This window comes from Balaenoptera musculus, chromosome 11 (genome assembly GCF_009873245.2).
Source record: "Balaenoptera musculus isolate JJ_BM4_2016_0621 chromosome 11, mBalMus1.pri.v3, whole genome shotgun sequence".
NCBI lineage: Eukaryota > Metazoa > Chordata > Mammalia > Artiodactyla > Balaenopteridae > Balaenoptera > Balaenoptera musculus.
The window spans coordinates 20707871-20728763 of NC_045795.1; the positions used below are offsets into that span (position 1 = coordinate 20707871).

The 20893-nt window shown below is 43.1% G+C and overlaps 5 protein-coding genes across 5 annotated transcripts in view; 2 read left to right on the forward strand and 3 right to left on the reverse strand.

Annotated features, from left to right (window-relative positions):
• Positions 1–6607: 6607 nt before the first annotated feature.
• On the reverse strand, positions 6608–7331 carry H1-1 (H1.1 linker histone, cluster member). The gene has a single exon (XM_036868038.1). The coding sequence runs from the start codon at positions 7295–7297 to the stop codon at positions 6641–6643; it is 657 nt and encodes a 218-aa protein (XP_036723933.1). The 5' UTR covers positions 7298–7331; the 3' UTR covers positions 6608–6640.
• A 2518-nt stretch (positions 7332–9849) lies between these two features.
• On the forward strand, positions 9850–10309 carry LOC118903230 (histone H3.1). Its single transcript, XM_036868056.1, has one exon. It carries the CDS (start codon positions 9880–9882, stop codon positions 10288–10290), a length of 411 nt encoding a protein of 136 aa, XP_036723951.1. The 5' UTR covers positions 9850–9879; the 3' UTR covers positions 10291–10309.
• A 768-nt stretch (positions 10310–11077) lies between these two features.
• Positions 11078–20893, forward strand: part of LOC118903232 — a 58234-nt gene continuing 48418 nt past the window's right edge. Inside the window, exons 1-2 of the mRNA XM_036868058.1 lie at positions 11078–11369; positions 19189–19204. Coding sequence (XP_036723953.1) covers positions 11084–11369; positions 19189–19204 — 302 coding nt within the window. The 5' untranslated portion in view covers positions 11078–11083. The remainder of the gene's footprint in view (positions 11370–19188; positions 19205–20893) is intronic.
• LOC118903228 (histone H4) lies at positions 15135–15469 on the reverse strand. The gene has a single exon (XM_036868053.1). The coding sequence runs from the start codon at positions 15451–15453 to the stop codon at positions 15142–15144; it is 312 nt and encodes a 103-aa protein (XP_036723948.1). The 5' UTR covers positions 15454–15469; the 3' UTR covers positions 15135–15141.
• LOC118903216 (histone H3.1) lies at positions 19511–20782 on the reverse strand. The gene has a single exon (XM_036868042.1). The coding sequence runs from the start codon at positions 20651–20653 to the stop codon at positions 20243–20245; it is 411 nt and encodes a 136-aa protein (XP_036723937.1). The 5' UTR covers positions 20654–20782; the 3' UTR covers positions 19511–20242.

Below are 20893 nucleotides of genomic sequence, written 5' to 3' on the forward strand. Positions count from 1 at the left end.
CTCAGTTTTAGAGATCGACGAAGAAACAACATTCACTACTGTGAGGGGCTCCGCCCAGATCAGTGGCTCTCAACCCTTGAAGCAAATTCCGGTACCTAGAGAGCTTTTAAATAACTTACTGAAGACTGGCCTGCTCCAGACAAATTAAAAAGGGATGTGGACGTGAGGGAGGGGAGCTCAGGCAGAGGACTGACATCCTGCGGTTCTGTAGGTGACGCTGAAGGGTCTTCTCCCCGGGGAGTGTTGCCAGGTGTCACTTCTTGGCCTTACCCAGGCCCACCACACCCCAGACGAGCCACAAGATAACTTCAGCACCTCCCCCCCTCCACGGGGCACTCTCACTTCTCTCCAGATGCGGGTCCTGGGGGCGTTCAAGGTCCCACCCCCACTCGGGCCACGTGTGTCCCCCTAGCTAAAGCAGGGCGGGCGGGCGGCAGGACCCCTGGGGACTGCCCTTGGGCTGTGGCCTCCCTTCCACATTGGCGGGCGGGTGGCAGGTGGGCCGGGCGGCCGGGCGGCCGCAGGATGGAGTCGAGGCCTCCCTGCGTTCCGCGAACTGGCCGGAGCAGGTCTACGAGGAATTGCCAATCAGAGGGGCCCTTTCTATTCAACCGTGGCCTCATTTTAACTGAATTACATTTGCAACCACCCTATTTCCAAATAAGGTTACATTCTGAAGCAATGGGGGTTATGATTTAAACATAACTTTTGGGGGAAGGGGGGGTGGGTGGGACATAATTCAACCTACACATTGTCTAGGCTTGCACACTTGGACTTTGCCCTCTCTCTGAAGAGTCAACAAATAAGTGAATGAGCCTTTAAAAAACAGAAACATACAGAAGTGTGGCAGAGAGTGGCTGTTTACCAAACCTACATCGTCTTCCTAGGCACTGGAATGAGAATATTTCACCTACTTCCTTACATACTCCCTTTGTAGTTGGGAGTTCCCATGTGGAAAGGGAAGCATCGTGACCCTCCAGAGAGTTTAGAGGAAGAAGTGATAAATTAGTTCAAAGAGAGCACCTACAAATTATAAAACGTACTCCCCTTTCTTCTCACTTTTTTGCATTGACCATGGCTCAGTATAGATTTGACGTAAAAGCGTACTACCCTTAAGGTATTATTGGCCTTTAATAGCTGGTAAGGAGATGCTGTGGGGTGGAGTTCAGAGAGCACGTTAGTTCCTACAGAATTTTCCCTGGCAGAAACAAAAACTAAATGACTTCCAAGGCTTTTCTAGCTCTAAGAATTCCACAGTTCTTTGAAAAGCTGGAATTGTCCTACAATTGCCCTATAATTGAAAAATAAGAACAGGAAGAGTAGATGATCTTATTCATATTTTATAAAGGATCATCAATTCTCAATTAAAACAATGTGGTATTAGTGCTTAACAGAAAGACTGACACAACAGAATAGAAAGTCTAGAAATAGACAAATAATACAGGAATTTTGTATCTAATAAAGAAAGCATTTCTAATCACTAGGAGTAAAGATGGACTTTTTTAATAGTGCTGAGACAACTAGATAGCCATTTGTAAAACACCAGAAGGAACTTCAAGTAGATCAAAGATTGAAACATAAAAGCGAAACAAAACAAAAAGCCAGAAGTACTTAAAGAAAATATAGGCGAATTCCTTTGATTCTTGAAGTGGGAAAGACCTTTCTAAATATTACTCAAAATCCAAAAGCCATGAAAGAAAATATTGGTAAATTCAATTACGTAAAAATAAAAAGGCTGCATAACAAATTTTATCATAATCAAAGTTAAACGACAAATGACTATCTGAAAAAAATATTTTGCAACTCTTATTATAAAGGGCTAATCTCGCTAATATATAGAGAGCTTCTGAAACCAGAATAAACCGTTGTTCCTTTACACAATGAATATCATGTACCCATGGAAAGAAAAAGGAAGACCTCTGTTTCCTGTTGTAGGCACAGCTCCAGGACATACTGCTAAGCGAACAATGGTAGAGAACATGTATATATTATCCTATGAAAGGGTGAGAAGGAAGAGTATATATATTTTTCATTTCTATTTGCATAAAGAAATAGTGGAAGGGGAACTGTGTCGTCAGGGACAGTGGTGTGGAACTTGACTTCTAGGTGCATATCTTTTCATATGGTTTTGATTTTTGAATCAAATTATTTATTAAAAAATAAAATTAAAAAAGATGTGACCCATGATAGTTGAAATCTAGTAATATTCTTGTCTTTAGGTATTTGTATTTGTTTTTAAGCTTCCATTGTTATACTTTTACCATGCCCTGTTATTTGCAATGTTACTTTTCACCCTTTGAAATAGAAATCCCACTTCTGAGGACCTACTTTTGAGACACACTTGAAAATGATTATGTAATTGTTGTTAAATAAATTTTTAAGAATCCAGCAATAGGTGACTGGTGAAATAAACTATGTAGCATCGCACAGTGGAATACTGTGGGTATTTGCAAGGCCGCCATTTTACTATTTAGGAGTTAGTACTTCTTTTTTAATCCAGTTCTGTTTTTATATGCAGAATAATTATAGTTTTCTACATGGGCACATTGTTGAAGAGCTGAAAAATATGTTATGGTATAAAGAAAAGAACAAATTCCCTTCTCCTCTCCCAATATTCCCCGTTTTTACTTTGGCCACATAGGATACAATAAAACTTGTAGCATCAAGATGAGAGAGTTCTCCCTTCATCTTTTTTTTTTTTTCTTTTATGTGTTATTATTGTACATCTTACACAGCAAAACCCCTTATTTATGGTTTATATCTTCTTAAGGAGGCCCCACTGGTCTTCAGTTGTTCTGGAAGTCATATAACCTTCTGTTCTTTTCTCTGTCCCTCTCTTTTCTCTTTTCTTTCAAAAAACCCCACAGGCAGGGATAATCAAACCAATTATTAGTAAAGAATATAATTTCTGTGTCACCACTCTTACCTACTTGTCTCAGAAGATCTCTCAGACAATCAATGAGATTGATTTCAAGTCTGTCTCCTCTTACATGGATGTTAGAGCTGATATAATTCTGTGGTCAGAACATCAAAACAATAGACTCCTGGAATTGTAAAAGACCATAAAGAGCATGTTAACCACTGGGTTTCAGACTTCTTTGATTGTAACCCCAATAAGATATGCTTTCTTCTTTATGACCCAGAACGTACACGCATATGCCTAACAACATAAGTGTCTGAAGCCTAAATTCCAGGAAGCCGTATTTATCCTTACAATGTGCACACTCTAATATGTTCTAGTCGATTCTATTCCTAACAGGCCATGAAAAACACTAATCTAACCGTTTTGCTTTTAAATAAGCAAATGGAAGCACAAAGAGGTAGAATAATGATTCAGATTTATGGATGATAAATGATCAGGGCCAGGTCTCCTCTGTCCTTTCCCCTTTCTTTATATTCTTCTCTACCTCAGTCGCCCCCTTGGTGACCTCACCAAGTCTCATGACTTTAAATGCCATCCATAGACCAATGACTCCATCTTAATTCAACTCCATCCTCCCCAAAACTACTCTTGTCAAAACTACTGACCGCCATACTGCTACATCAAGGAACTATTCTCAGGCTTCTAATCACTTCAGTCTATCATCAACATTTGAACCCAGTTGATTACTCCCTTATCCACTTGGTAATCTCTTGGACTCTGCAAATTTCACAACAGAATTTCTGATTCACTCTCCCCCAACTCCACCACAACACACTTGCTTCTCTCTTATAGATGACCGTCTTAGGAAAACTCATCTCATTCTTTCAGCCACATTGAGTTTGAGGGCTTAACATCTAAGAAAGCACTGAACAAATTAAAAGAGAAAAACCATATGATTATATCAATACATGAAGTACGGCAGCCATTAAAAAAATTTTTTTTAAAGTAAAATAGGAATTGAAGGTAACCATTTAAATATAATGGAGATACAAAAAGTTAATAACAGATATTATTCTAAAGGACAACACTTAATACCATGCTAATGAAAACCAAGAACTAAAAAGGGATGCCTCCTAAAAATATTATTCAACTTTATTTTGGAAATTCTTAGCAAATGCTATACAAAAAGAAAATTAAATGCTTGGTATTCACATTTAAGGAAAACAAAAAAAGTTAAAATTATTTTGCTAATGACTAGGAAAAACTCAAGGGGCTCTCAGTTTAAGGAGTAAAGGAAGTAGAATTATAGAAATTAGTAAGTTTGCTGGATATAACATATCAATACATTTTTTCCTTCCTAGCAGTAAGACCTAAAAATAGGAAATGAGTATTCCATTCACAATAGAAACAAGGAAATAAATTAATTAGGAATAGAATTGAGAAGGACACATGACTCATACAGAGAGAACAGTAGAAAAGAATGAGAATACAGAAATAGATCTCATTATATAAGAATTTAATAAATAACAAAAATGATATATTTCAGTTCAGTGTGAGGAGTGAATGGATTATTTAACAAATGGTGTTAAAACAACTGGCCATCCATCTGGAAGGATGTAAACTTGAATTCTATCTTAAACTACATAAAACAAATTCTAGATGGATTAGAAAGTAAACATTTTTTAAGAAGCAAACAATTTTAGAAGAAGAGCTAGGAGGTGAATAAATAATGGAGGGGTGGGATTCAGTTTCTAAACCAAGAGTGGAAATCTAGAAGCTATAAAAGATACATTTGTGATTAAAATGTCTAATATTCAAATTTTATATATATCTAATAAATTTTATATAATACATATAAATGGAAAATATACCATAAACAAAGGAAATATAGAGATAAAAGCCAAGAGTAGAAAACTATCTGCAACACAGGTGATAAGTATAAGGTTCATTTTTCTATCATATAAAAAACACAATTAGGCAGGAAAAAGACAAACTGCCTAATGAAAAATTAACAGATATATAAATGGAAATTCTCTGAAAAGCTTATTCAAATGGCCAATAAACCTAAAGAAAGGATGCACTGGTGGTCATGGTAATGCAAATCAAAGTGACAATGTGAAATAATTTTACCCCCTTTAGACTGGCAGAAATTAATGAGATCACACCCTGATGGTTGGAATGCAGGAGGGGGAGCCATTTTCAGGCTATGTCAGGGCCAACTGAAATTTAAAATACACTCTAACTAATCTAGCAATTTCAGCTTTGGAATTCTATTGTTTATTGCACCATGCTCAGCAGTTGTAAATAGAGACGTCAATACTTATCAATATGAAATGGATGAATAAATTATTCTACTCCACATGCAGGACATTAAAAAAAAAAAGATTTGACTTGAAAGGATTTCCTTTAGGGTTAAGAGAAAAGCAGAGAAGCGTATATATCGCCATTTTGTAAATAATAATAAAACCCTACCAGAAAAAGAAAACAATCATGCATGTTTATGGATAAGTGTATGTAAAAGACTGAATTCAAAGGAAAACATGAATAGCTACATACCTGTTTGGGGAAGGGGAGTAGGGATGTGAAGTGACAGTAAGGCAGACATTAAGGGGATGCAAGGAGCCATGCAAAACAATGGGGAAAAAAAGACAAAACATAAAACAATTGACTATTAAAGAATTTGTATGCACATATGTAAAAGTTTTACAACTAATTGAGCTTCATTAAGTGAAAGTGAGTAAACCTGGCTCAACATATGGTACTTTTTTTTTCTCGGATGTGAAAAAAGACGTTATTAAAATGAATCCCAGAATTAAAATTTCAAAAGCTTAAAGGGGCAATTCTATGAAAGTGTCCCAGAGTATTTAACGTGGTGCAGCGCACCAGGGTTGAAAACTCTGCAGGCGGAGAAATACGATCTAGTTAGGCACAGAGTGGGAGCTTCAAATATTATCCAATCAGGGCAGTTCTGTTTCTATAAAGAGAAACCAGGACTAGCTGACAACCTGCAAATGGACCCAGGGTAAGTCGCCGAGCATGGACGATCTGCAAGGTCAGAGCTCGACTGTGATGTCGCTGCAGGAGGCGTGTGAGGCCTACCTGGTGAGCTCAAGGACACCAATCTGAGTGCCATGTAAGCCAGAGGATCACCGTCATTCCCAAGGTCAGACAGCTCTTGAGCCACATCTCAAAAGCATTTTTCAGGGCCACCCAATTTTGGAAAAAGCCGATTTAGCAATATTGCCCAAGAACATAATGTCCCCACTTTGGTCTCGCAGAGAACGCCAGGGAAATGTTGAGTAGACAAACGAGCACATAGTACACGGACCCAGCCTCAGCCACGGGTTCAATCGCAGTTACAGGTAGTTACCACTGAGGACGAATGTTTGGGGTGTGGGACTTCAGAATCGGTTCAAAAAGCTCCCCCAGGTATTTCTAACGTACAGGTAGAGATGTAAGCTTCAGGTTAAAACGGGACTAGGGAAATAAGCTCCTGAGCGTTGAAGTTTAAATCACTTGGGAGACCAAAACAAAAACAAAAACACCAGCTTCCTCAGGAATCAATTTACAAATCCCACAGCGAGAATTTAACTTAACCTCAAAAGAATTCTGACGTGGAGCAAGGATTGGCTTAAACACACTGCATTTGCATGGGGGCTGAAATTTATGAAACTTGTAAGACAGGAGAGCTGTGTACTTAAAGCTCTTTCCCTGAAATAAGTAGGTGGCTCTTAAAAGAGCCGTTGGGTTATTGGAAGCAGCTTGCAAGTGGGACTTTTACTTTTTCTTCGGTGCTGCCTTCTTGGGCTTGGCGGCAGTCTTTGGCTTGGTCACCTTCGCTTTGGCCGCTTTGGGTTTCACAGCCTTGGCTTTAGCAGGACTCTTACCTATTTTCTTAGGCTTCACAACCCTGGACTTCTTGGGACTCTTGGAGGACTTCTTTGTCGCCGCAGGCTTTTTAGCCTTCTTCGGAGTCTTGACACCTTTTTTGCCAGCAGCCGCCCCGGCGGCCTTCTTGGGCTTCTTAGAAGAACTTGTTACCTTCGCTTTCGCTGTCACCTTTGTGGCGCTGGGCTTGCTATCCACCGAGGCTATTCTCTTGTTGAGCTTGAAAGACCCCGAGGCGCCGGTGCCCTTGGTCTGCACCAGAGTGCCTTTGCTCACCAGGCTCCTAAGGCCCAGCTTGATACGGCTGTTGTTCTTCTCTACGTCGTAGCCGGCGGCCGCCAGCGCCTTCTTGAGCGCAGCCAAGGACACGCCGCTGCGCTCCTTAGAAGAAGAAACGGCCTGTACAATCAGCTCCGAGACTGAAGGACCCGCGGATTTCTTCTTGGCGCCTGCTGCAGCCTTCACAGGCTTCTTCGCTTTCCTGCCAGCTGAAGGCTTCTCGGGGGGAGTGGAAGCAGCTGGAACGGGCGGTGCGGTCTCGGACATGACGGAAGCAAAGAAAGACTAAACAAACGACTAAGACCTGACAAGGCAGTAAAACTCGAGCGGCTCAAGCGCGCGGTATTTATAGGGCGAGGCTGAGCTGTGATTGGTGCGCGCTGGCGCCCGCCCCCGGCACCCTAGCGCCCCCTGCGCGCCCCGCCGGGTCTCCGAAGGCCAATGCCGGCCGCTGGGGCCTATAGGCCTTCTTCCCTGCCGCTTGCACTGAGGCACCCAGACAGCACCCTGCCCCCCTCCTCCCCCCATCCCCCGCGCCGGTCGCCTAATGGAGACAGAAATACTAGGCAGGGAAGGGTACGGCTCTGCCGCCCATTACCATCAGAGGGTGCTACTTCTCTTTAAAAAAGCAGGGTTTTTTCCTAGGGGGAGGTGGGGTGGGAAAGAGCTGTAGAGAAGGCAATCACGTAAGAATCCAAGGAGTTTCACGTGAAACCTCGCCTCTAGGAAGCAATGTCAAAAGGACATTTGTTTCTAATCTGCAATAAATGCAAAACGTGTCTTGAGTGACTGGGGAGGGAGAGCAGAAAGCGAGGGGATGTAGGCGTGGTCTGCAGGTTTGGGACAAGTTCTCATCGATGCCATTGCCTTTCCTGGCAGCGCTGAGTGATGTGTGGTAGACCCGAGACGCCGGTGCCCTTGGTCTGAACCAGCGTGCATCTATTTGGGGCAAAGAATTGCAGAAAGCAAAAGAACTGGCTAACACCGCAATTAACACTCAAGCTGCACCGGTGGAAAACAGCACGCAATTTCTGTAATTGCAACTTGCTTCTACAGTCTAATGCACTTAACGAACTTTCGACCCCTTTTCATTCTCACAACATATCCCAAGCTCAAAAGCTAGCACAAGAGAAACATCAAGTAAACACTGGGTGGACTGAATTGTTCCCGGACAGGCATTGCACGCGGGGAAGTGTGGGTGTGGGTGTCGGGGCGAGGGTGGGGGATACGTTGCTTTAGTGTGGAAGCACAGCCCGGGGATAACATTTTAGAACTTGTTTGTGGTTGTAAAAGCGTCAACAATGCTAAAACGACTTCAGACTGCGAATCAGGCTAACTACTGAAAGAATAAAATGCCCCTCTCACAGCCCCGTTCTGGATGACATCCCCTCACAATTCTGCCCTGGGATCTTCTAGCAGCAGGGAGAATGCAATGACGAGCCATTCCCGCGCGCGCGACTGCGGTTTTCAAACAAGTCCGTACCGGCCTCAGTAACCGGCGCTTCCCTGGTAGCCCTCAAACAACATAAGAGCTTGTTTCCGGCTTGTGGCCAATAATGTAAGGGTTCCAGACGCACGATTCGTCCATCTTCTTTACCACCCTTTGTTACTTGTTTTCTTGAGAGTCTGTATTTACAAAATGCATTATGTAATTTCTAAGAACTTGAAAAAGAACAGTTGGAACTATGCGTCTTAGTTTGAAGGATAGTCATTTATAACACAGGTATACAATCTTTCTCCAAGCTGAAGGTTTCGTAGGTGAAAATTTCTGGAAAGACATAAATCTTTCTTAGAGTAATAAACATGGCTTCTAATCAAACAAAGCTTTTAAAAGAGAAAATATGCATGCAGCATTTCCTTATTTAGATAATAATTTGTACCTCCCGTGTCTAACGGGTTAAACAGCTTCAAATGCAATAGAAACGCTCCATGCAAATGAAGGATGCTATATCTCCTTTCTTAATGGCTACCCAGTATAATAAACTTAGCCAATCAGAAGGTAGAATCTGGGTTACCGCCTCTTCGTATAAAAGGTTCTCATTCGGTGTTCTTAAAGTCGACTATTTTACATGACGTATAGGATCAGTCATTGGCAATATTAAACTGTCCTCGTTTTGGTCCGTAATCCATTTATAGGCCCTAGTCCATCGCCTGCTCCTCATAGGTGAACTTCTGAGACGTCGTGCATGGCGTGATTGTGTGTCCGGCGTTGTACCCGGCTAAATGTATTCTAAACTTTAGAAAACTTAAGTTTCAGGAAGTTCCAAGTGTAAAGTCAGCATAAACACTTAACAAAAAAGTGCCTTGTTACAGGAAATATTTCTGGAAATGCTAGTTTGATTTTATTATGCTTGAGTTTACATCTTGTAGGTTTCAAAGAAGTTTCTCAGTTTAAGCGTTACAGAGGGATTACATTTTTTGTGAAATGGTTTTGGAAATTGATAATCCGTTATCGGGTTATCGAGCAGGGAATGTAGAGTACATTAGGGCAATATTCCCTCAATCTCCCCTCCCCCCCAGAACCTAAATAAATATACAGAACTACAGTACCAATTAAGTTAAGGTCTGTTTTTTCGAAAAGGTAACGCTCAAGGCATTGCATTCTCATGAAAATCGTGTGCGGAAAAGAACAAAAAAACAATTTGGAAAGAGCCGAGGATATAACGTAGTGGCCAATGAAACTGCACGGTTGTTGTAAAGTTTCAATGTAGACCAATCAGAGCCTGTAACGTAATATTTAAACATTTTTCTCGCCCAATCACTTCCCCTTAGGTACTATAAATACTAGCAAACTGCTGGGCGATATTTTTGCGCTAATATTCGGTACGTCTGTGTACCTGTCACTTGTCATGGCTCGCACTAAGCAAACTGCTCGTAAGTCCACTGGCGGCAAAGCGCCTCGCAAGCAGCTGGCCACCAAGGCGGCTCGCAAGAGTGCGCCGGCCACCGGCGGCGTGAAAAAACCCCACCGCTACCGACCCGGCACGGTGGCCTTGCGCGAGATCCGTCGCTACCAAAAGTCCACGGAGCTTCTTATCCGTAAACTGCCTTTTCAGCGCCTTGTGCGTGAGATTGCCCAGGATTTCAAGACCGATCTGCGCTTCCAGAGTTCGGCGGTGATGGCACTGCAGGAGGCATGCGAAGCCTATCTGGTGGGTCTTTTCGAGGACACCAATCTGTGCGCCATCCACGCTAAGCGTGTTACCATCATGCCCAAGGACATCCAGTTAGCCCGCCGGATCCGCGGGGAGCGGGCATAATTACTGCTTTTCTCTGAAATTTCAACCAAAGGCTCTTTTCAGAGCCACCCACGTTTTCAAGTAAGGGCTGTAAGAAACTAACTTTCCAGCTCAAGTTGTTCAGTATAACTTTGTATCTGCTTGGGAATGAAAAGACATGCATCAACACTTGTCGGATTATGGATAATTTTTGTCTAAATATCCACTGCGTATGCGAACACACTGGCCCTTTATAAGTGTTTATGTAAATAGTACTGTTTTCTCTTACCTTAGTAAAGAGCCAGAGTTTCAGAGGCACGCGAAATGATTGGCATTTGCAGAGCATTTTAAAAACATGGCCTTGTGAGTATTAGTTGTGAAACAAACAGGAATAGTATGAGTATAAACATTTTTACGTTTCTAACTTTGATCTTGATATTTTTTACGATTATCAAAATTTATTGATAATAAATTTTCGCCTTTTTAAGTATTTCTTCTACTTAGGATATTTGGAATCATGTTTCCTCTAAGCCTAATTCCTCCAAGTACTGTAGTTAAAACAGTAGCCCAGTCACGGAAGCAAAGACTATTGGTCAAACTGATCTCTTCCCACCTGCCCCACCCGCCCGGCCCTCCCCGCCCTCCCCGCCCTTCCGCGTGAGTTCCCGCGGCTTGGAGGCGGGATTAAGGGAGGGGACTGTTGGCGTCACACTTCCGGTTTGCGCGCTTTCCATTCTCTCTTTGGGGGGGGTTGGGCGGGGGAGAGGTGGTAGGTATATAAGGATCCGCTCTCCTCTTCTTTGTCAGTTGCTGTTGGTTTGCTTCTCTCAAAACCATGTCTGGGCGCGGCAAAGGCGGCAAGGGTCTGGGTAAGGGAGGCGCTAAGCGCCACCGCAAGGTTCTGCGCGACAACATCCAGGGCATCACCAAACCCGCCATCCGCCGCCTGGCCCGGCGTGGCGGTGTGAAGCGCATCTCCGGCCTCATCTACGAAGAGACCCGCGGGGTGCTGAAAGTGTTCCTGGAGAACGTGATCCGGGACGCCGTCACCTACACCGAGCACGCCAAGCGCAAGACTGTCACCGCCATGGACGTGGTCTATGCGCTTAAGCGTCAGGGACGCACTCTCTACGGCTTCGGCGGTTAAGCTTTCCGATTTCGCCATCAAGAATTAGCATTTCTCAACCAAAGGCCCTTTTCAGGGCCACCCAACTACTCATAAAAGAAAGCTGTAACCATTAGCCAAGGCACAGGAGTCTGCAGCTCAATGGTGTGGTTAAAATGAAAACTACTGAGACATCCCCGAGTCAGAAAACATTGCGGGAATTAATGTCTGTATATATCCATGTAACTCCCACTCTCGGCTCCATTCACTGGACACAGGTAGGGGGGAAAGATGATACTCAAACTTACTAAAGAAAAGTGGAAAAGAACCAAGTATGGCGAGAAACTTGAATCGGTTTGCAGGAACAAAGAGAAGCACTGCCCAATCAGAAAGCCCCATCCATGGATTTCAACCAATCAGAACTGATGATCTCATGTGGTTCCCCGCGGCGACCCAAATTTGGGGGATGGGAAATCGGGCGAGAAACGCCGAAGCCCTTGTTTAGAGAATTTTTTTTAATTTGTGTTTTTACAGGTTATGAAATAGACTCCGACGAGACATCTGAATGGCTCTCAGTCATGTCCTGAGAACAGTACTGAAATTACCGCCGCTAATAGGATGATTTGTCTCGATTAAAAAAATAATCTCTGAAATGTTAGGCAGAAGGGGAAACCGAATTCAGACTGCCAGCAAACCCAGGGCAATGAATTCAGGCGAAATTAAAATCTCGTTTATGAAGAAAACGCGCTTCCTTCTCTTTCAGTGTCAACACAGCCCTCAGCAGTTAGCCGTACTTTTTTCCTTACTTCACAGAGGAATGGAGATTAGGGTGATGGAAATGTTCTAAAATTAAATAGATTGTAGTGGTGGTTGTACAACTAAGTAAATATACTAAAATTCATTGAGTTGTACACTTAAAGTGGGTGAATTTTATGGTATATAAGTTATATCTCAATAAAGCTGTTTTACATATATGTATATATGTATATGTATGTGTGTGTGTATATATATATATATATATATATATATATATATATACATACATATATATACACACACACATATATAATCACCAGGCAGGGTAGCAGGAGATTGTAGGGTAGGCACTGTTGGTCTGTGAAGAGGTTCTCTTGCTAAAGTTGAAAGTATGGCCTGCTTGGTCTAGTCTGTCATTATAGCCACAGGTTTTTAAGCAAGAATATCCCTAGTCCAATTATATGTTTCAGTAGCATACCAGACTTTAGAACTCAGCTGGAGAAGGGATGTGAATTCACTTGAAGTTGGCTAAAAGGGAAACAGCTTATCCTCATCTAAAAAGATATTTACAAATGCCTCTGTCATTGGGTTCCTTTTTGTATCATTTTTATAGAAGGCTGATTTCAGCCTCAGTGTGTTAGTTTCAGTCACTATTTCTCCTAGCTTTTTCGGTCCCATTTCCCACGTGATAACTGTCCTCCAAGATTTTGGGGGGAATGATAAAAGTACGGAGCCTGGCTTAATTTAAACTGACAATGGGGAGAGTTCAAGGCTGTATCCTAGATGACCAGAGGAGCAAAAATGGGCCTGGTTGGGAGAGTGGTCACTTTATGTTTTCCTTAGCTGGTGTCCTGGTGTCCGTCGGGAGATATGTATTGATTTCATGTAATGTGCCAGATACTGTTGTAGGCATTGGGGTACACCAGTAAGCAAATTAGAATTTCCTGTCCTACATTCAGAGCATATGTAATGAAGTGTGTGGATAGTTTTCCTACACTGGAGGGAGGTGTGGTTGCTCAATAGACCAGCTTCTGTTACGGTTGGCCTGTCTTTTTTAGTTCATAAGCCGTGTAGGTAGTATCACACTCATTTTAGTCATACCCACTACCTGAGTGAAAAACCTGTGAGCCTTCCTCAGGCCTAACAGTCATGAAGTCCTTGTTCAGAACAAAGATAATGCTGCCTGATTTGCCACTCCTGCATCATTCCTAAGAGCCAGAGAAAACCTGGCATGCTGACTGATTCAGGCAGTGCCAGGTCAAGGAATTGTAGATGGGGGATCGATTATGGCCCTCTGGTGGGCTAGGGGGGTGGGAGAGGGCCTGAGCGCTTGTGTAGAAAATTCATGCATGCATTCATTCAACTCTGCCATGAAAGGACACAAGGGAAGACAGCAGTCTATGAAGCAGGAAATGGGTCATCAGACACCAGATCTGTCTGCATCGGTCCAGTGCCTTGATCTTGGACTTCAGTCTCCAGAACTGTGAGAAATGTTTGTTGTTAAAGCACACAGTCTATGGTGTTTTTATTATAGCAGCCTGAACCAAAACACCATTTAATGGATATAGATAATATTTTCTTTATCTGGTCCCTTCTCATGACAATTTACATTGTTTCCACTCATTTACTATTACAAACAATGTGCTGCATTAAACCATGTTTAAGTTCTTAGTGATCTCATCCAGTCTCACCGTTTGTATGTTGATGAGTCCCCAAATTTTTATCTAGTCCAGACCTCTCACCTGAACTTTAGAATCTCGCTTTCCCAACCACCTAGTCAGTATCTCCTCCAGTGTCAAGAGAGAGACATTAGCAGAGTAACCAGGCAGCAAAGTGTTTTCTAGAGCAGCCATCAGTACACCCTTTTCAAACATTAAATCAAAGATGCTGATTATGCAGTTAGCTGGTTTATCAATTTGAGGACATACTTTAAAAAACCTTTTATAATAACCATATTGTCATGTTTGAAAGTTTCATTAAAAAAAAAATACAGTTTACTGCAGACAGAGGAAAGAGATGAGCTGGAAGGAAGGTGAAGGTGCAAGAGAGCCACCTAAGAGCCACTTAACTGCAAAGGAGGGAGCTTCTCCCTTACAACCTCAAAGGCCCTGACAGAGGCCTAGGGGTTCAGAACAGACTCCCTTAGTCTAGTAAATGGGAATTTAAAAACTCTGCTTAGCCAGGGGCTTAGGGAGGGCCCCCAGCCCGAGGATGAAAATCAGCAATGCCGAGGCATTTTTAAACCCGAGATCACTGGCTTTACAGGGGGGTGACGACACTCAGCATGATGCCTGGCTCAAACTCTAGAGGTACCTGAGGCCAGGGTCTGGGGCCGACCCAGCGGAGGACGGGGAGGTGGTGGGAAGGGAGAGATCATAGAAGGCAGATCTTTCCTGACGTTGCTAAAGGCAAATACACTAGGAATTAACACCTGGCGTCTTGCTGGCAATGTATTTTAATTGATCTGGCTTCTGACTTCTTGTGAGCGAAGCAGCACCCTCGCAGGTTCTGGCAATTTGTACAAATATCTACTGAACCCTCCCAGGACTAAAAACAAGATCGGCGGCGATTCAGTAATGCCCGCTTCCCAGGAAAGAAACTGCCTCCTCGACGAAACTCCGGCCGGCAATTGATGCTCCTTTTACAGACGATGTGGGATAGGCAGGATCCCTCCCACTAGAAAGAGCCGGGGACGCCGGGCCATAAGTCCTTCATCGAGGTTACCGGGACTTCCAGACCCCTCTCATTAGCTTTCCCTAGTCCAGCGTTAGCCCCACCCACAAGCAAGCCCTCGCAGCCTGATTAGGCGAAGGTACCGCTACTCTTAGCAGGTGCCCAAAGATTGGCTGATGGAGACCGGCAGTGAAAGCGAACCGTTTGGCCTGTAGTTAAGGCCACGGTAGCCTTAAAACAGAACCACTTTTTTTTTCAAAAGAGATACGTTTTGAGCACGTAAGTCGCGTACAGCTCTTCCTGAGCGGAGGTGGGCGGCCCTGAAAAGGGCCTTTAAAAAAAATGTATAGAATGAGACTTTAGCCACCGAAGCCGTAGAGAGTGCGTCCCTGGCGCTTAAGCGCATAGACCACGTCCATGGCGGTGACAGTCTTGCGCTTGGCGTGCTCGGTGTAGGTGACGGCGTCCCGGATCACGTTCTCCAGGAACACTTTCAGCACCCCGCGGGTCTCTTCGTAGATGAGGCCGGAAATGCGCTTTACGCCGCCACGCCGGGCCAGGCGGCGGATAGCTGGCTTGGTGATGCCCTGGATGTTGTCGCGCAGAACCTTGCGGTGACGCTTAGCGCCTCCCTTACCCAGACCCTTGCCGCCTTTGCCGCGTCCAGACATGATTACCTAAATTATCGCAAACGTACAGAATGCAACAGGCTACTACTTGGTCAAGAGTAATTATAAGCTATAGTCGGACCTCGTTGAGAACTGAAAGCGCAGGCGGGAAGAGAGGCACTGACAGCGCCCCTTTGGCTCCGCCCCTCTCGGCAGTGATCCAATGACTATGTGGGAGAGAAGCTAGTAAAGAGGTTCACTTTTCAACTGGATTGTTTTGCTCCCTTTGCTCTTTGCACCTGAGGCTGTTTATTTCTTCGGCTGAGAATTTTAGTGGAGGCTTATACAGTATTTTATGGCAAATACTGTACTTTCTCATTCAGAAGGAAGTGATTGTTAGTTGCTAAGGGTAGCAGAATATGACTCCCCATTCCCCCACTCCCATATGCTTCTTTGGCAGAAGGACTATTTTTGAGCTGATTATTTTTTTAAAAACACCATACACAAAAACATTTCTAAAAACAGAGTAGAATTTACTCTTTTGTGAGGGACATTTACATTTATAAAGGGAATTTTGATTTGTGTCTTTTTCTCTGTACCGGGAAGAGAAGGATGACTAAATCACCAGAGAATCTCATCAATGAGGAGGCACTAGACTTAATTCTGTATAACAACCTTACCCTTGTTGTTCCTTTTCCTGGTAACCTCTCATAACTGGCTCCCACCCACTTCTTAGCTGAAGATGGTATTTAAGGTGGTGGCTTGGGCCAATTTTGGGAGTTTACTCAGTTTTTCTAGGTATTTCTCAAGCCTATGTGAGGTATACATGTTATTAAGCTTCTGTTTGCTTTTCTCTTGTTAATCTACCTTTTATACAGTGGTTCTCAGCCAAGAACTTAGAAGCGTAGAAGGAAAGTTATTTTCCCTCCCTTATAGGTATATTGATTATTTTGAGCTGTAGCAGAAAAACAGCAAATGTAGAGAGAAGATTTCTCTGAACTCCCATTATCTGCCTAAAGACAGATCCTCCAAAAGGAACTCAATTGTCATAAATCCCTTCCCAAGGAGTTTCATTAACTAGGGAAGAGTGACACTTATCTGAGGAAAGGACACTAAAAATTGACACCACACCCAGACAAACCTTGGCACAACCTATTGTCCACAAAAATTAATTGTCAATCTAAGACAGAAATAGAGGATTTTATTAGAGCCAACCTGAGGATTATAACCTGGGAGACAGTCTTTCAGAAAACTCTGAGGACTGTTCTGCTTGTCAGAGGTCAAAGCACAGCTATATAAGTTTTTGAGACAAAGAGTCATATATCAAAGTTACATATTGAGTCTACATAGTCCAGACCTTCACGTACAAGGTGAGTAGTGGGGCATCACAATCCCTTACAGGATTGAGAAAGGAATGTTATCTCCTAAGGAGTTACCTTGCTGGAACCAGGAGAAAATTGCTCTTTTCAATGAAGCAGGCATTCCTGTGTCTTCTAAGGAAGTCTCGTCAATCTGTAATGTGCACAATGCACACTAAAGAGGGGTAGTGGCCCAAATAAGCAGAGAGAAAATTTTATGTTTAGAAATTTTCTTATCCTGCCTTAAACATAATTTTATTTTATCCTGTCATACTTCTCCCATCTATTCTTCTAAGGGCCCAATCATCTTTCCTAAAAATTATTTACTCTCCCCCAAGAGGCCTACATACATACCACCCCCAACCCCTTTTCCCTATTAAGATGGTGTTTAAGTCTGAATTTTAAGCCACCTTGAGGAGTTACTCATTTTTCCCTGGGTATCTCCCACGTATACATGAGGGCTACATGTTACTTCTGTTTTGTTTTTCTCTTGTTAATTTGTCTTTTATTTCAGGGGTCTCATAGAGGGAGAATTATTTTTCCTTCCCTACAGCTGTGTGACCTTTAACCTTGCCTTTGTTTTCTTTATCTGTAAAACTGGGTAATGATAACACTGATGGAATTCTAGTGAAGATTTAATTTAGCTATTGTAAGCAAAGCATTGGAACAGAGATTGGCCCATGAAGTCCTATATAAATGTGACTTGTTTTCAGTTGGTATTATTTCTTTTTTCTTTTTTAAAGGAATTCCTTTATTATTATTTTAAAATTTATTTATTTATTTATTTATTTATTTTAGCTGTGTTGGGTCTTCGTTTCTGTGCGAGGGCTTTCTCTAGTTGTGGCAAGCGGGGGCCATTCTTCATCGCGGTGCGCGGGCCTCTCACCGTCGCGGCCTCTCCCGTTGCGGAGCACAGGCTCCAGACCCGCAGGCTCAGTAGTTGTGGCTCACGGGCCCAGTTGCTCCGCGGCATGTGGGATCTTCCCAGACCAGGGCTCGAACCCGTGTCCCCTGCATTGGCAGGCAGACTCTCAACCACTGGGCCACCAGGGAAACCCTGGTATTTCTTAAAGAATCTTCCTGGACTTGAGATATTGCCCTGAGGTCTCATCTTTACTCCTAACACAGTATCAATCACACAAATATGCATTTACTCTTGAGGATTTTTTTTTTAAATCACAGCATCTAATAAAGGACGAAGCATGAAAGCATTGTTTTGTTTTTCATACGTGACATGTTAAACATGGTGGGTCCAAATATGTTCCTTTGGGCCCTCTCCCAAGGTGCACTGACAATCTCAGGCTTCTAGCTTTCCTGCAGCCAAGCATGGGGTGCTGTTCAAATCTCCATACCAGTTTCCCACTATTGTGTTAAATTTCTTGAAAACACTCATTGAGCAGTAACTCACTTCTACTGGGACAACTGGAAAGACTACTACTAAATTTTTAAGTCTGAAAAATTCACCCTGACCTTGACTTCCTCCTCCTTTCCTTTGAGAGTCTTTATAACAAACCAAAACTCATTCTAGACTCCAACAGCATTAGCTGTAAACTTCAACCTGTGGTGTAACATCACTCTGCAGCCTGGGTAAGAAAAACCCTTTTTGACTGAAGACCTTGCAGCAGCCATTTAAAAGATACAATCTGTACATTAAACACCCCCTTTTGTCTTCAGCCCGACCTTAGTCACTCCCCTAATATAAAATAATAGATGCTTAATGCAATGATATTAAAATGCTGGCACCACCCCCCTGCCCAAAGTGTTCAGTAAATTTTCTTTCACAAATTTGATTTTCTTCCACGTTTGATTTTAAAATGTCTGCTGAATTTTATTTCTAAACTGAGCAGAATCTATGCAAGTAAGTAATGCCAAATAAAAAGGAAATTTAGAAGCTAAAGTTTGTCTTTATTTCAAATTTCGAAAAATCCTAGAGTATGAGAGAAAATGATACACAGTTCAGGAAAATTAACAGCATTTATATGATGCTATGTGTCCAAAACTTGATGCATATTATTCCAATAACAACCCTACGAAGTGGGTAGTGTTACTCCCATTTTTCTGATGATGGAGAAGGTGATTTGTCTAAGATGACACATTAAGTAGTAAAGCTGGGATATGAACCCAGGTAAGCTAGCATCCAAGTGCTGCCAGCTTGCTGAGTATACCCTAGAAAAATTAACAAGGTTATGAATTGTAAGACTGTGTTAACCTTTTTTCCCTAGATACTGCATAGTTGTTCTGTTGAGGGGCTCAAGTAAATGAAGACTTAAAGCCAAATTCATGTTCCTTGGCTGGGGAGGGGAAGGATCAGCCAGTCCCAGTCATTGTCCCCTGCCTATCTGATCCTCAACCAGCAATGGGCACTTTTACTTTTTTAAAGCTATCCTATCAGGCCCTGTACATAAAACACTTTTTTCCCAAGATACATAAAATATTAAAGGAAAAAGTCAAACAGTGTACATAAGAGCCAGCACAGCAATAAACAAGAAAAACCAAGATACCTGGACTTCAGCAGGGGCCAAGAGTTGAGGGGCAAAATCACCTTGGTTTAAGCCAAGGGCATTGGTGCCTCTGACAGACCCCTTATATGGGTAACAAAGGTCTGTTCCAGGCAGAGGCTTATACCAGTCTGGAAAAAATAAAATGTTAAAACAATATACACAGAGAGAAATATCTTTGTCATTTAAAAAAATACATTATTTTGTAAACCAAAAGTTTTTATTGAAACCCTGAAATGTAAATAAATCCAAGTGAACAACACAACACACATTACTCTTCTGTGTATTTTGTGGGTTTTGTTGTAGGTGGGAGTTGGGCAAATCATTTTAGCAAGGTGAATCAATTCTCATCTCAGAGCTAGGCATAGACTACTAGGAATAAGGTATGGAAAAAACTGAAGCAAAGCCTTCAGAATTGGTGGCTGTCATGTTTTTAGCATTCTCTATTGTTTTATAGTTTGTAAAATATAGTGTAAAAGCTACACAATTAAAAGGTTATTTCCTTCTCACATTTGGTCACTATCCCATGTGTCACTTTTCACCCAGTACTGAATCCCCAAACCGAAAAAACGTAAAAGCAAGATCAGAGTCAAATGGCTAAAGTCCTATATTTGAGTAATAACTACAGCAAAGAAATGTGAAAAAATTGTACAGCATAGCATACCATGGTACATAGCCCTAGAAGAGACAAAAGCAATGTGAGATAAAGCAATGCAATCAAATGGACTATTTACAAGCAGGGTCATAAATAAGGTTTGATAAACTATGCCTGGATGGCTACCTGTTAAGGAAGTATGGTTAGACCCTCGCTTCACACAACTCCAGAAATGTTTGGCTGTGGGGGAAGGGGGTGGGACGGGAAGAATTCTACCCTAACTCACCCTAGTTGAGGGGAGAATTTTACTTCCTTACGGTACAGCTCTTCAAAATGAAGCTGTAGGTGGCTCTGAAAAGAGCCTTTGGGTTTAAGATTGGCACTTTAACGGAAAAACAAGTTTATGCCCTCTCCCCGCGGATGCGGCGCGCAAGCTGGATGTCCTTGGGCATGATAGTGACTCGCTTGGCGTGGATAGCACACAGGTTGGTGTCCTCGAAGAGCCCCACCAGGTAGGCCTCGCACGCCTCCTGCAGCGCCATCACGGCCGAGCTCTGGAAGCGCAGGTCGGTCTTGAAGTCCTGCGCGATCTCGCGCACCAGCCGCTGGAACGGCAGCTTGCGGATCAGCAGCTCCGTGGACTTCTGGTAGCGGCGGATCTCGCGCAGCGCCACCGTGCCGGGCCGGTAGCGGTGCGGCTTCTTCACGCCGCCCGTGGCCGGTGCGCTCTTCCGGGCCGCCTTGGTGGCCAGCTGTTTGCGCGGGGCTTTGCCGCCAGTGGACTTGCGAGCGGTCTGCTTAGTACGAGCCATGACAAAGCCTCACAATGAATGTTCTCCCAAATGCCAGTAGAAAGCACTCAGCCGCCCTTCTTTTATACAGCCAGGCCACCAACTATTGGACCCAAGAACATTCAAAAGTACCCGCGCCCTCCTCGGATTGGTCCATTTCTGTGCCTGGCCCGGAAGAATTAAGAGCTGCTTTCGGGTTGGTGAATGAATCCTAAACCCTGCCCTTTAACTATAGCGACTCCGACGCCCTGACGTCATTTT